This window comes from Scatophagus argus, chromosome 3, assembly GCF_020382885.2.
Source record: "Scatophagus argus isolate fScaArg1 chromosome 3, fScaArg1.pri, whole genome shotgun sequence".
NCBI classification, from domain to species: Eukaryota; Metazoa; Chordata; class Actinopteri; family Scatophagidae; genus Scatophagus; species Scatophagus argus.
This window is the reverse complement of record NC_058495.1, coordinates 7,968,244-7,983,445: the sequence shown is the minus strand read 5'-3', so window position 1 is coordinate 7,983,445 and position 15,202 is coordinate 7,968,244. Positions and strand designations below refer to the sequence as shown.

The 15,202-nt window shown below is 40.3% G+C and overlaps 1 protein-coding gene and 1 long non-coding RNA gene across 2 annotated transcripts in view; one reads left to right on the top strand and one right to left on the bottom strand.

Annotated features, from left to right (window-relative positions):
• snta1 (syntrophin, alpha 1) overlaps positions 1-14,406 on the bottom strand; it is a 31,080-nt gene extending 16,674 nt beyond the window's left edge. Inside the window, exons 1-2 of the mRNA XM_046383186.1 lie at positions 13,883-14,406; positions 5,870-6,055 (exon numbers count right to left, since the gene is read on the bottom strand). Of these exons, the coding sequence (XP_046239142.1) occupies positions 5,870-6,055; positions 13,883-14,165 (469 nt within the window). The 5' untranslated portion in view covers positions 14,166-14,406. The remainder of the gene's footprint in view (positions 1-5,869; positions 6,056-13,882) is intronic.
• On the top strand, positions 4,152-6,890 carry LOC124056088. The gene is made up of 4 exons (XR_006842950.1): positions 4,152-4,293; positions 4,406-4,487; positions 5,439-5,577; positions 6,699-6,890. It is a non-coding gene; the product is annotated as an uncharacterized LOC124056088 (long non-coding RNA).
• Positions 14,407-15,202: the final 796 nt, after the last annotated feature.

The following is a 15,202-nucleotide window of genomic DNA, read 5'->3' as shown; positions in this document are numbered from 1 at the left end:
AAAAAGGGGATGTAATACTCAAATTAAACAGTTTGTTCTGGAGACTTGTCTTTGCTCTGCTTTGTACCTTACCTCTCTATGTAATCTATGTCTACATTATGTTGACTGCTCTGTGAGTACTTTGATATGTATCACCTGTCCTATGCCGCACAGGCTGACAGGTGTTTTCACTTCTATGAAGCAAGGAGAAATGTGACAAAATGCTGATTTATACAGTTGAAAACAAAAATAATGCATGTGGTTTCTGGTTGAGTGTGTTTTGGAGGTTCAACTCTAGTTTATGAACACATTTGTCAGTAAGTGAGATAAAATTTGAGAGCCTGTAAAATGTTTTGCTTCATTGTGGTGCTAACTATACTGAACCAAAAAAAATCTTGAACATTTAGTAACGTAACGTATTGGTTACAAAATAGCGACACCATCTGTGATTCAGTTGGTTCTCTACAAGACTTGCTTTCACTGTGCAATTGTGTCTGTCATTGGGTAGGAAATCTTCTGGGAAAATGAAGCCTCACTTTATGGAATCTGCATTCATGTCTCCATTGTAGACTAAATGAATGAGTGAACTTTTTCTCAGAATGCTTTCGTCTATTTCATCCTCCATCCCAGTGACAACCCCTACTGTAGTTACTTGTTTGTACAAAGCAAAACTACCAACAGGTTATGACAATTTCAGTTTCCCTTTATACCCACATTGGTGATGATCCTTTCTGGTAACAGATGCAGTGTGTCCTGTGCTGTTGGTAGTCACTGATCAAAGTAGAATGCGATCCACTTGTTTTTGCTCTTTCTCATTTGTTTTAAATGTGAAATACTTTCCCCAAGCACAATGGACTTAGTACAAAGTTGATAAACAGCTCAATCTTGGACATTGACCCAGTCAATAACAGAAATCAGGAGACTTGATACAGCTACAACATGTCCAAAACACATGCTCTCCCTGCTGAAAGAAGTTCTAGACAAAGGAAAGACCAGAACTTCCACAACTAAGCCTACTTAATACAAGTCTGTGTGTGCACTGAGCCTGAGCACAACTAGCCTAAACACACCAGCACTGTGCAGAGATGTCTTGGCAGAAGAAACCAGCCCTCTCCCTTGTCCCCACACACATATACACACAGACACAGAGAACATTATGTCACCATGATATTGATATCCTATGAACATTTGCTGAAATTCAGGCTGGCATTAATCCAACACTCTCAGCAAGTATGAAAACAAATCTAATCACATGGAACAACATGGTAACACAGATCAGGACCAAAACATACTTTTTAATGGTATGCTTGTGAGATCATCACACAGTGCCCGAAGCCCCCCACAGCTACCGATTTCTGATGCGGCATTGAGGGGAGGCATACAGCAGTTTGTGTAACAGTCTGAAACTTACTAAGTTACAAGCCTGCCCACTTCATACAGCAACTGGTATCATTTTTCAGTACAAATACCTTGAATGGCTCTGAGGAGAGACTATCTCAGACCGTGCATAGTTAGACCCATTTGGTGGTCTCCGATCAGCTGCAATGTAAATATGAAACCCGGGTAAAAACAAACATTTTCTTCCCCTTTTCCGGCAAAGTGCTATGACACACATTGAGGTTATTTACGTTGACACATAAATACTTTGAACATCATTCAGTCAAAAAGTAACAACTGGAAATATCCCACTGACATCAGTGTACTGATACCCAGTTCCCTTTTGGTATTGCACATGTGCAATTCAAAACAGAGATCAACTCAAGAAAAATGATTAATTTAATTTAGAATATTATTGATAAATATTAACAGATTAACATTGAGTCTGATGATACATATGAACACATATTTCTGTTGTTCCCTGTATATACACATGACACTCACCCATACTCACACTCTGCCCCCATCGACATTCACACTTATCTTAGTGTCCTGGCTTTACACCTCGTGTGTGTTATGTTTTCATGTGTGTAAGCATTTGAAACATGTGGTCATATGCTTTGTGTGTGCGCTTCACTTTCAGAACTTGGTTGCCCAGGTAACCAGTTAACCAGCAAACTATGCCCACCCCCCACCCTTTCTTTCGCATACACACACACACACACACACACACACACACACACTTCCCTTGTTTCATAGTTTCTTCATACGGTAATGGAATGCGCCTCATCTTGGCTTGACAAGCTGGTGGCAAAGATGGATGTATTTTCAGTGAGAGTTGAAACCAAATTAAAATAGGGTAGAAACACAGCAGGGCAGTTCAGAGGACAGCACTACATACTACAGCTTATCCGGTCCCTGTAGAGTCACTTCACATATGTCTGCAGTCTCATTTAATTCTGTCCCATTTTCCTTGTCATTTCACATTTGTTCATTTTTACTCCATAAAGACATGTCTAATTGGTTCATGAAGTTCACACACTCAACATTTTGAACATTTTGCAAAATGAGTAGAAATATCCCAATTTATTTTGACCAAACCCCATAGGAAATGAATCCATAACTCTACTATGACAGCTTATTTAGGTGTGATAATAAGGGATTTGTGATGGGGAAAATGTCGAGGTGACCTTTGCACCTATCTTCTCCATCCTCTTCTTTTTTCTCTGTTCTCTATTAAAACACAAACACACACACGTACATATGGACACAGTACACATACTCACACGTATACACACACACACACACACGCAGAGTGAAGCTGTAAATGTCGTTGGGAGGAAATGAAGGCAGCTGTGATTTTATGGCTTCATCTGGTCTGTTATATTTATCTGACCCTTTCAGGTGTTTACTGTTCTTCTCTCTCACACACACATTGATTATTCCATCACCATTTTGATGTGAGGTGCGACAGGAACACAGAGGAAGAGGACCAAAGGGCATCTTATTAGGAACATATGGTGAGCGTATTTTTTTTCCTTCTTTCAACAGACAGATTGACTTTGCACAAATTCTTATTTATGGTATAAGATCTGGCAAAAGCAGGAGGAGGGTGTTTTTTTTTTTTGTTTTCATCTTCACACTCGCATCTGGGAGCTGCCCAGTGCTGCCCCTATCTTCTGCTGTTGGCTGCTAAGCAACTGAGAGGGGTATTAAAATTGTATAATTTATACAAATTATTATTAATTATTAAAATCTACTAAGTGAACAATGGTAATGCTATTGTATCTCTGCCACGTGTTAGCAGCAATTACCTTGCTTTCTGATGTTTTAAGCTTTTGCACTTGTAGGATATGCAGTATACTTGAAAACACTCTTCACATTGATTATACTGCTAAAGATATGAGGCAGAGCTCAGCATTAATGTCTTACACATGCTGATTCAATGATAAAAACTGCATAAATCAAATGAGATCTGTTTAATATAAGCTATTAAAAATATTTCTTCATTTCCAAAAGAGAAGGGAAAAATCCTGCCACACAGAATGACAATCAGGCTTCTAATGTAACCTTTAATATTGTGAAAGAACGTATTTGACAGATTCAAGCATTACTGTTCACATATTCCAGATATTTTAATGTGAAGCCGTTTCTCCTTGATCTCAGTCAAGGCCCTCTGTGTTATAAATTTCACAGAGCAATAGAAAGTGCCTTCAGCACAGCAGTAGTGGATGTTTGCTGCTGTGCACATTTAAGATAGACTGTCACCCTGACCTTTAACACTGTAGTTGAACAAAGAAGTGGTTTGTTTCTGGCCATGTTTCTGAATATCTTGATAAAATGCCAAACCCAAAATAAATATTGTATTTGAACTGGGAGACACACATTCACCAGTATTTTTAAGATGCACGAATAATTTTGAAATAAAATCTGAATCTTAGAAATGGTAGCAAAGCACATATTTTGAAAGATTTTTTTTTCTTTTATTACCTAATAACACTTGTAAAACTTCTCCCTCTGCATCGTGTGATCTTCAGGTCAGACAGGCATACACACAAAAAAACAAGCAAAGGGAACAGAAGACATCAAGAAATACTCACAAACACACACATGTTTGCACACATACACACTCAACCCTCTCCCCTCAGTGAGACTGCAAGCCTCTCCCGTCTCTCTGCTCCTCTATCAGTTCCTCAGGGGGAAAGGAAACCCGTGAAATGATTCCTGACACGACGGATCACAGAGCAGCGCTGGTTGAGCCGTCTGATATCAACACTTTTCTGCCTGACTGTGGACAAGTAAAGCAGGGGGATTTGCAATGATTTCCCCTGGCTGTAGCTCGAGCTGTATCTGCTCTGCTGGCTGAAGTTACTGACGCAAGCCCACTGCGCAAGTTAACCCACAGAAATGCTGCCACATGGAAAACTGGGAACTCTGGTTTGTTCCTCTTTTTAAGTGTACTTTCCCAAATGGAAAGTTTATCTCACGTTTCATGCACTGAGTTATACTTTGTTACTATTATGTTTTCAACTTGCTTTTCATCTGGCAGTATAAGTTAAGAGCACCTGAGATCTGAGGCGTCTGCTCAACAACACTGAACATATCTGTTGGCCTCCGTTTAGACTATGTGGGTGAGTTTTCTCTCCCAATCACAGACTTTGACACACAATTAGCGATGTTGTTGTCTTTTTGTTTTTTTTTGCAGGGTCGATATGACTATTAGTAAACAAGAAGAATATTTGGAACTGATATACATTTGCCGTAAAAATAAAAATCTTTGTTTGAAAATTTAGAATAACCAGTGATAGAGCGTACAGTAACTCAGTACAATGAACTCGAGTACCATCCTTAAATGCAGTTTTGAGGTTCTTTTGCTTCACCTATATATCCATTTGTATTTCCATTTTTTGCTACTTTATACAATATTGAATTTTTGATAATTTTGATAATTAAAGTAACTAGTATTTTCTAAACTAGTTACTTTTACATGTAAATGTGAGCTGGCATGACAATAAAAGTTCCTTGATCCTTGAGCCTTTTGATAGATAGATAGATAGATAGATAGATAGATAGATAGATAGATAGATACTGTATTGATCCCGAGGGAAATTCAAGTTTTATTTACGTTATTAACACAAAATGTAAATGGAACGAGAACTGAAGGAAAAAGCAAGATGAGAGAGAGAGAATTAAGTAGCATCAAAATGGTAAAATAAGAAATAACCTACTAAAAAAAGATTTAAGATTTAGATTGGGGATCCTAACCGCACTCAAATGGATCGTGATATTAGTTTTTTGGCCAGATCACACACAAAAATAGACAGTGAAGCAGCACGTGAATGAGTTTGAGTAAGACGAAAACATCTGCTGACTCCACTGCATACCTTACCGTGCATATTAGGTCTTGCTTTCTAAGTTCTCCACAGTTCTCAGTTCTGACATAAACTTCAAGTACCTTCTATCAGTGTCAAAGGTGTTTGATGTTAGGGAAGACTGCTCATTAGCATGCTGAGATGCTCAGAGGTGTGAGCTACAACAATATTCTTGAATTCTGAATCTTTGGTTTCCTCTTGCTGTTTCAGTTCAGCTCATTATTTGGATGTTTCCAAGGAAGTCTGATCAAAGTTCTGATTTTACGGATCGTCTCTCTCAGCTCATCACATATCGCCCTTAAGAAAGAATCAACCACAGCGCTGGAGAAAAGTATCAACACATATCCAGGTATCAAAAGTTCCCATCATTTCCATCTATGTATCTATTTGGAGGTGTGTTGTGCTCCTTCTTTTTCATAAAAGATCAAAATTCTGTTCTCTCCTACTTTACGGATTGTGTTATTTAAGAAATATTAAGTACTTTTTCATGCAAGAGAAAAGTCCTAGTTTCCTGTTACTCCAAGACAAGTAGACACAGAATAGAGAGACGACAAGAAAAAGAAAGACTGTACTGGAATAAGAAGAAAGTCAGAGAGTCAATTCTGGGTTTGATTTATTTTCCTGAGTGAAAAATGTCTTACCTTCAAGGATGACTTCTTTGCCAGTTTTCTTCAGTGCTTGCACAGCCTCATCGTGTGTGGCCTCCCGTAAATCATAGCCATTGACAGACAGTATGGCGTCACCAACATAAAGTGCCTCAGTCTGGTCAGCAGCCAGACCCTTGAAAATCTTGGAGATGAGGATTGGCATCTTGTTCTCCTTCCCACCTATATGATGAGAGGGGGCGAAATGTTGCTGTTTCATCTTTTTTTCAGGAATCCTACAGTAGTTGCACATTACCCATTCAGACTTGACCAGCACAACCATAACCTCAAGTTCTAACATCAGACCAGCTTTATTGACACATCTGGTAATAACAGAAACACCAAAAATAAATACTGACAATGAAACCCAGTAACAACTTGGTGTAATTTAAAGCCACAGTGTATTATCAGTGCCTGCGTGCTTTGAATTCGAATCTTCATATTGTGAAGTTAAGATGTCACTGTTCTGTCCAGTAGCTAAGTGTCATAAACACAACTTAGCAGACAGACAAAGATAAAGTAGCTGTGACCACCCTAAACCTATTGCGCTTCCAATATTTTGTGACCTCAGCTGCAGAGAGCATATGAGGACACAGACAGCAGCAATTACCCCCCAGTACTTCTGCAATTTCCTATCTCTTCCTCTCTCTTCTTAAATGAAGGTCAGCTAGTAAGCTGATGGATCTGCCTCTTGCTGTGGGCTTCCACTCTTCATGAGAAATATCGTCATTAATGTCAGCTGGCAGTTGGACTGTGGCCTTCGGGCTGGTAAGAAATTATCTCAAAGAGGATTACATTTAATTAATTTTAAATACATCTTCCACAGGTCGCTTGCTCTGTGTGATTTCTTGGGATTTAACTCAACTCAACTTTACTCCTTCCTTGGAAGCCGCAGCCTGGTGCTCCTAATAAGACAAAACTCCAGGACTGAGCTGACACCTCCCTACTCCCCATGTCAATCATTATGCCGTACAGGTTTGAGAAAGAGGGATTTACCAGCGACTTGACTGCTTTGAGGCATCAGATAGTTGTTCTGTGTATGACTGAGTATCAGAAGTGAGGTAATGACTTATACTTTCTGAGTCTCTGAATCATGATTTGCTAATGGAAACTTTGAAGTGGAGATGAGGTGAAGGGGAATCTTCAGTAGTGCTGGTGGTTATCATCGATATATCTCACCAAAACTTCAATATATATACATGTATATCTTAGTCTACCAGAGTACCATAAAATGTCAGAAATGACATGGGGAGACACGTCACACAGAGGTTTAGCGAGTGCCGAATATCGTAAGACTCTGAAAGCCAAGGTTGTCAGACACGGTTTCTGACTGCTCTGCATGGGTGAATCTGCAGGCAGACCAAAAAGATATGAGCACTGTCTGCCTCAATACCACCAGCCAATGCTGTGAACTATCTTAGAAATCTTAGGCATGACCAGTGGTCTCTGTCTGGGTATGCTTCAACACAAAGCATAAACTGAATGAGCTGAAGGACCACTCATTCGCACTCAAGACCTCTAGTTACTGGATACCATGTCATCTGATTATTCTACTTCACTCCTTCTTAGCTCTTATCCATGAGACAGATGAGACAGATGACCACATTGCATTGAAAAGCTGCCACTTTCAAATTAAATGTGAGAATAAAGTGACAACAAGGGAGTGTCATTTTAGATAGTTTGCAGTCATGCTGATACATGGCTGTACTTATTAGCAAATCTCTGATCAGTTTCTAACACAATTAAAATAGAAACACATTTGTGGTTCTGAATGTCAAGTTAAATGGTCTGCTGCCCTGTGAGGTCATTGTGCGGCTCAAAGCCATCAAGCCATCAAAACTATCCCAGCTGGTTTGAGGATTAAATCTGAATACCTTCCAGTCACAGGTTGCTTCTCTAACCTTCAGGTTACCTTTGCCCCAATCTGCACCAACACACACAGTAAAATGCACTGAATTACACTGCTCAGTAACCTCTAGGCATATAAAGACTGTGTTGTACTATTGGCAATATACAAACTACAGGCTTAGGGTCTGTACTGCCTACATGAAGAAGAGTGAGGTTTCAATGTAGTGAGCTTTCAGGATCTACAGGTGCTCATTTGAGTACATTTGAGACATCTCTCAGTAGACTGAGATTCTTCAAGTTTTATTTTTATTTAGCATTTTTAGTCATTCTGCACGGTGGGATAAAACAGAAAAAAATTAAAATGCACAGGGATAACATTTCAATGAGGAATTATAAATGAAGGCAACCTTGAATGCATTCTTACGCTAGCTGGAGTACTTGTTATAAAAAAAAAAATCAACCTGCTTAACTGATGAGAGAAATTGATACCTAAGATGGATTGGTTGGTAAACAAATTTCGGCTCTTGCTTTTATTGTTCACAAGGCAATGCAGGAACAGCAGCGTGGCATGCTGCAACCTTGACAAACCAAGTCTCTCAAAATGACCCCAAACTAAGTGTGATGGAAGCAGAGAAGGGTGACAGAAACAGAAGGCTGCGTGACACTGGACAGCATGAGGCAGGGATGCACTACTCCAGTCTGCTGGCTGCTCAGACGCTCTCTGCTCCAGTGAGGACTGTCAGTAATGTCGGCTAAACCACTTTTGAACCAGATGGTGGTACAACCTCCTCTACTGCCATCCGCCGTGATTGACTCTTCAGCTGACAGTGCTGTCAGCAGCCTGGCAGGAGAGAAACTCTGTGGTGCACTAGGATTTTATAACTGAACTAGGAACAGGACGTACACTTTTACTTTCTTTGACAGCATGGAAATCTCTGGTTTTCACATCACAGATGACAAAGAAAGGTATTGAAAATGAGTCTTAGTGGTAAAACAAAAACTCAGTTAAACAAAAATGTGTATTATTCTTATGGTTTCAACTAGAAATAAGCTGATTAATAAACACCTTGGCTGATTAATCATTGAGGATTGTACATTTTACACCACGTACAAACCATCAATATCAGCTAAGCAAAATACAAACTGCAAAATGGAGGAAGAGAGAGAGTGTACAAGGTTTGGGATTATTGCAAGCTGAAACAACGTCCGTCATCAAATCAAATCAAACCTACCACCACAGAACATCAACACTTACACAATCTCCTCAGAAAGCGCCCAGTCTACATATCCAGTTCAAACAGAGCAGGCCAGACTGTATGTTTATTTCATATGCTGAAAGGCTGCCTTACACCTGCTGACCCTCCTCACTGTAATCTGCATGAACAATAAGTTGTTACTTATTTTCCCTTTTGTGTATTTACTATTGCACTTTAAAAAGGAAAACGTATTTCTTAGCCATTGGAGGTAAACTACTTGATTACTAATTAATGGCTGCAGTGCTAGTGAGTTTACTGCATTCATGAACAAACCACCCAGGTTTGAACAGTAATGCGGAAATGCTTTAAACTTTCTCTTTCTAGCCAGCAAGGAATGGCCCTAGCTGCAGTCTTATTGTATGTAAACTTACAAGATAGTGACCCAATTTCTCATTCCTTAGTAAACAGTTTGCTTATGAGTTTATGGTCCCAGTTACTAGTTCCAAGTTTCTTCAATACAACACAACATTTATTTTGGAAATTGGTCCCATTTTGAAAAAAAAAAAAAAAGCTGATAAAGCCACAGCATTTCGAGTTCTCAGTCAGATAATAGAGGCATAGCAACGCATATCTTCCCAAGCTCCAGTCTCTCATCTAAATTTGGCCACTTCAGGCTCCAACAAATTAAGATGGCAATATCCATAATGTCAAACTAAGAAATAAGGCTTAAAAACTGTAGTCCACAAACCGATGGGTGATGTTACAGTGGAGTATTGATAACAAACTTTAGGGCTAGAATACACTACAATACAGGATTCAGTGAGAAGCTTTACTGGATTTCAAGTATTTATAGAATTTACAGTAAAAAAGTAAACAACTGTACCCTCGTGTCCACTAACCTGAAGACATAAACATTTAAAATACAAAAAAATGCTATAGTAAAACTACAGTACATAGCACATTACTGCTGATGCAAAGCGAACTGAAAACTCACTAAGGCAGGGTGGGTCTTGCCAAAGCAGAACACAATCAGTGACCTTTCAGCTTCATTAAAACTGACATGCTAATATCTCAGGTACCAAACCCATGCTAACAAAGTGCTCACCGCAGCATGTTCCCACTTTACCTACTGCAGGGCTAGCTCCTTTTACTTGATGAATGATGGAAATTTATGTCAAGGATGTATTTAAAATAAATGGTTGGACAAGTAGGCAAGCGATAGCCTGGTCATTTAAAGTGATGAGAACATGCCAGTGGTGTCAAAATTATTCGGCATTTACACCAAAGTGATAAAGGTACACATAGTGGATATCTGAATTGACAGAGACAAAATAATTCAATGTAAGTGAAGGTTAACAAGGCCGCTTTCACCATCTACTTTGAATAGGCGTTAAGTCTGACCTTGGGGCAGAAGGAGGGCCAACAACAGTGAAAAGTACCATACACAGTTTTTTTTCCACCTTCATACAAAGTGTCTATTTATCTTCCTTTCTTCACATACTTAAAAGTTTATTTCAAATCTGAAATACCTCTAACCAGCATGATACCGAACAAACATCCTTCATATATTGTCGGAAAAATACTGTCACTATGTCTCATTCCTATACAACCTTAATCCTCCCACATTCCCTTTGCCTCCCCACCTTTCTTACTCCTACTTTTCACGTCAAGCACAGTTCAGCATCCTCCCACTGGCAGTTGACAGGAGGGTGACAGCCGTAGAGATGGGGTGGAGACACATGAACTACCCATGACAGGTAAATGAATGGTATTGGTTTATACAACACTGACATGTATCTAATTAGGTAATTTTGCACTACCAGTGTGTTTGCTGTGATGATGCTCCTTTCAAAGAATTCAGTATGATCAGCACTTTGCTTCACCAGACTGCATCAGCTGAGTTGCATGCACTGCTGCTGAACACTAGAACAAACAGCAGAAAAAAAACATTTTACATAAACTTCCAAAATAATACATATTACTGATGAATGTGACAAGCGACACAAGGGGAAAATACATCTTTAATAAGAAATGAGTTGCGTAACACTGCACCTAAGCCTCGTTAACTGACACATTGTGACTTTCACTGTCAAAGTCTTCTGAAAGAGTGAAAACTTCCCGTAAAGCCAAAATATCTCAATTTTTCCCAAAGATGGTTTCAGTTATTTTAGGTATTTCTTTTCATGCGGATGTATGTGTTCATTTCCATGAGAGGTTTTGTTTTAATTACCTATTTGTTGCTATAAAGAGGGGGTGAAACATCATGATTGCCAGCTAAGCCCTGCTTGTGACTGAGTTGGCCGGGTGTATGGGTTTGTACACAGTCCTGCAGCTCACAACTGAGCAGACTCTAGCTCCAAATGACGTCACCAATATGGCAGGGCTTTCAGCTTAATTTTTGTACAGTGGGAGGAGGTGGAGACACGCTCATCTTTATAAACACCAAAGGGGTTTAACCAAAAAAAGTATATATATATATATTTGTATAAAGAAACCTGACCAGACCTGGACAGGCCGATTGGAGACCTAGAGCCTCGCTTCCTAGCCTCTCTTCTTATATTTAGACACGTGAGAGTAAAGGCTGACTGCGTCCAAGCTGGAGTGGGCTCCCTAAAATTAACACCAGAGAAGTACTCCACTCCTAGCCACATAGCTTTCATCTTTGGCCAATGACAACTGCTTGCTGAGGGCTGCTCCTCTCAGCTGTTCACAATGTGGTGTCAGCTAGCCCACAACAACTTTTGCACTGTTCTTTCATTTGATTCGCCCTTTTTTTCTTGTTAACACTTTACTGGTTCTTACTCTTACTTTCTTTTTGATTCTTTTTTTCCTTTCTACTCCTTTGTTTGTTCCAAGTCCCATTTAATCTATGGCTTGCTCTTTACGCCTTTGCCTTTCTCTTTCTATCCCTTTACTACAGCCTTCTTCCTCCCCCTCTTCATCACTGCCTTTGAACAACCAGCACCACAACAATGACAAGCCAACAGGGTGCCAGCTATGATTTTATTTTAATAACATGCTGTCTGACTTTCAAAGCCACCCATTTCCACACAGATGGACATTACATTTATGTCATTAGGGGCTGGCTTTGTTGTTGTTGTTGTTGCTGGCAGCCTTGATGGAAGCAAAATTAGCATTTCACCAGCTTCCACAATGATGAGCCATCTTTGTGACCTGACAGTGGTGCGAGTGCACAGCTGTCCATCAGATCTACCCTGCGCATCAGCCAATGGCCAACTGATAACCTGTCAATATATGCAGTCACTGTCAGGAGGTGACAGTTTTAACACACATGCATGCCAGTTCAACAATGTGCACACATACATGGCAGCGATGGCCTAGAGGTTGCAGAAGTGGTTTGTGATCGGAGAGTCGCCTGTTTGATTCCCCCACCAGATGAGCAGGAAAAATTTGGCTGTGGTGGGATGATTAATGACCTTCATCGCCCCCGATTAGCCGGTTGATGTGTCCTTGAGCAAGGCAACCAAGGATGGGTTAAATGCTGAGGAACAATTCAGTGTGTATGTAAAAATATATATACTGCCAGTAAAGCTGATTCTTCTTCTTTATCACTGCTGTTCTCCATGAATCGCAAAACAAGATAAGTCACAAAAACGATTACAACTTAACCATCATTCAACCAAATAATTCAAGTTGTTTAAGACATGGGAAATTGGTAACTAAATTGCAAGAGTGAGACAAAGATACAATAGGTATCATAATAAAGCAAGTAAAAGTAAGTAAGTAAAAAAAGAAAGAAATTAACAGACTGTCCTATCTATTTCATACTGTGCATTTACACAGCTGCCCAATGCTGGGCTTTCTCAGTCTCCACCTGAAGATCTCCACTGAGATAGCAGCCTGTTGCTGCAGGCTGCGGAAACAGGACAACGAAAAGGCTTTTATCAGCATGCAGAACAGGTATGCAAGCCTCATATATAAGATACTGAGAGGTCACAACCTTTTTCCATTGAGAAGTTTAAGGAGCCACGGTGGTCTCACTACAATGAGGAAGCTGAGGTATATTGTCTCGGCTACGCATTGGAGCTGCTCATTCGAGGTTCATCAGCGAAAAAGATACTTTAGCCAACCAAGACAGTGATGGATCTACTATTGTTTCTGGGACTCCACTTTCCCTTACATAATTCATTTTCACAGTCATGCCTTCCAGTGACAATGCAATTCTCTTTTTGTGCATGTTCAAGCACTCTTCAAAGATGGCTCAAAATTAAGACAGAGGTAAAAAGATAACACAAGTAACACAAAGTAACACAAAATAACCCCACACAGTTGCCAGCACTTGATATGTTTTTGCAGCCCTTGGTTTATAACACGTTAGGACCCTTTTGTAAGTACGTGTGTGTCTCATTTTAAGATATAATCTGACTTTGGTGACCTTTAATTACAACAATGAATGAAAAAAAAATAAAAAAAATACAGGTACCTTTGAGGGAAGAAATTTTTGATTTTCTACATTGTATCACGGAAACTGAGGAAAGTTATTAACCCAAAGCAAGTTGCCACGCAGCGTGCAGCAACACGTTCCTCCTTTTCTGAACTTCACCGGGTTAGTTAGGAGTTTTCACCGTCTATTACGACCAGCCTGACGTTATGAGAGTAATTGCCGTCTCCGGTGACACTGGGACACTGAAATGGTTCCCCGTTGAGGTGAAGCACAGCTTGGGATAATCTCGGCTGTCAGTTTTTTTTTCTGTGTGCACGCAACAACTCTAAATGTATAAAGTGTTGGGTTAAAATAAGGATTAGTCTCGACAAAACGTCGTAGACAAATTTAGTTTATCACACCTTTGTGGGTTTTAACGATGTCTTTGAAGTTAAGCTAACAGTTCGTGACAAGTCCACGGTTTGAGCATTAGCAGTCGTTGACAGGAATTAGGTTAACTTAGCCAAAAGTTATGTTAACTGACACGGACTCGTGTTGCATTACTTCTTCCAACTATCTTACCTTTGATACTGATTCCGAGCCCTCCAACATCTTGCTTGGTAACTCGCACGGTGCGCTTCACGTTGGTGATGGTTTCCGGGACCGGGGACGAGCTAAGGTTCGGGGGGTCTCCGTTGATAGCCCCGACGGGATTCGGATTGGGCTTCGCGGGCTCGTCGGTACCGTCCCCGGGGTTTAGCGTGAGCGTGTCCTCGGTAAGTGTGGCCAACACACGGATCCAGCGGTCCACGGTCAGTCGAAGTTCCAGCAGTCCCGTTTTCTGCGCCTTCATCGCGGCAGCCATGTTCAACGCATTCCTGGAATAACTCTAGACGGGCTGCCAGTCCTGTTGAGAGATAGGGGTGGAGGGAAGGGGTAGGGGGCACACACACACGCACACACAATCCCTCCCCTCCCTCCCCAGACTTTGTCCCCCTCCAAAGAGGTTTATCAAGTTGTAAGAAGTAAAGTTAATTGAGGATGATACGATTAGCAACGGTGTTGACACACACACTCAAAGTTCAAAGAGCTTCTTGTTGAGCCGCCCCATTAATGAACTGTGTGCCGTCAAGTCACATATAATTATGTTTTGATTCACTCATTTATTTATTTATTTAAAGCACATTGGATCACTGGCTCAGATCACAGATGTAATTTGCAATGTGCCCAACAAACTCAAAACCATTACACTGATTTATAGAGACGTCCTGTCATGACGAAAACAAGATCAATAGTGCTTCCCAGGCCACAGCCTTTCCTGTGGACAGAGCTCCTATCAGACATGAAATCCTTAAGTCGTCTTCACTTTGAACTCTGCTGACAGAAAACATGCTTACAATAAGTGTGATGTTAACAACACAGTAAAGAAACCAGATTATACCACGTTTCTGCATGAATCCCTCACCTGAAAGCAAAGACGAACATTTTCTCATTCAAAATATAACTCACAAAGAAAAATGGTTGATTTTGTCTCGAAAGAGCAGATGACAATGACACTAGTGCATAAGTATCACGATTGAGCTATGGCGACAACTCCTCTTTAGTTAAACCGCTTGCGGAAAATAAACCATCCAGTCAATACGCAGCAAAATCTTACTAAAAGGCAGACACACAAGCATGATGTTCTCTAAAAGATGTTAAGCTCAGAGCTTCCCTCCGGTAGGCACCAAATGAGCTGGCAGCACAGTATATGAGCACTGACAAAGCTTAATCAATACTGGCCCTAAAACCAAAGGACCTGATGTGCCGGCTGGGAATTTCAAAAAGAGTGAGGAAAAAGACTTATGTAAGAAATATATGTGATATTATTGGCTAAGAATTTCACTGTTGAGTGAATAATTT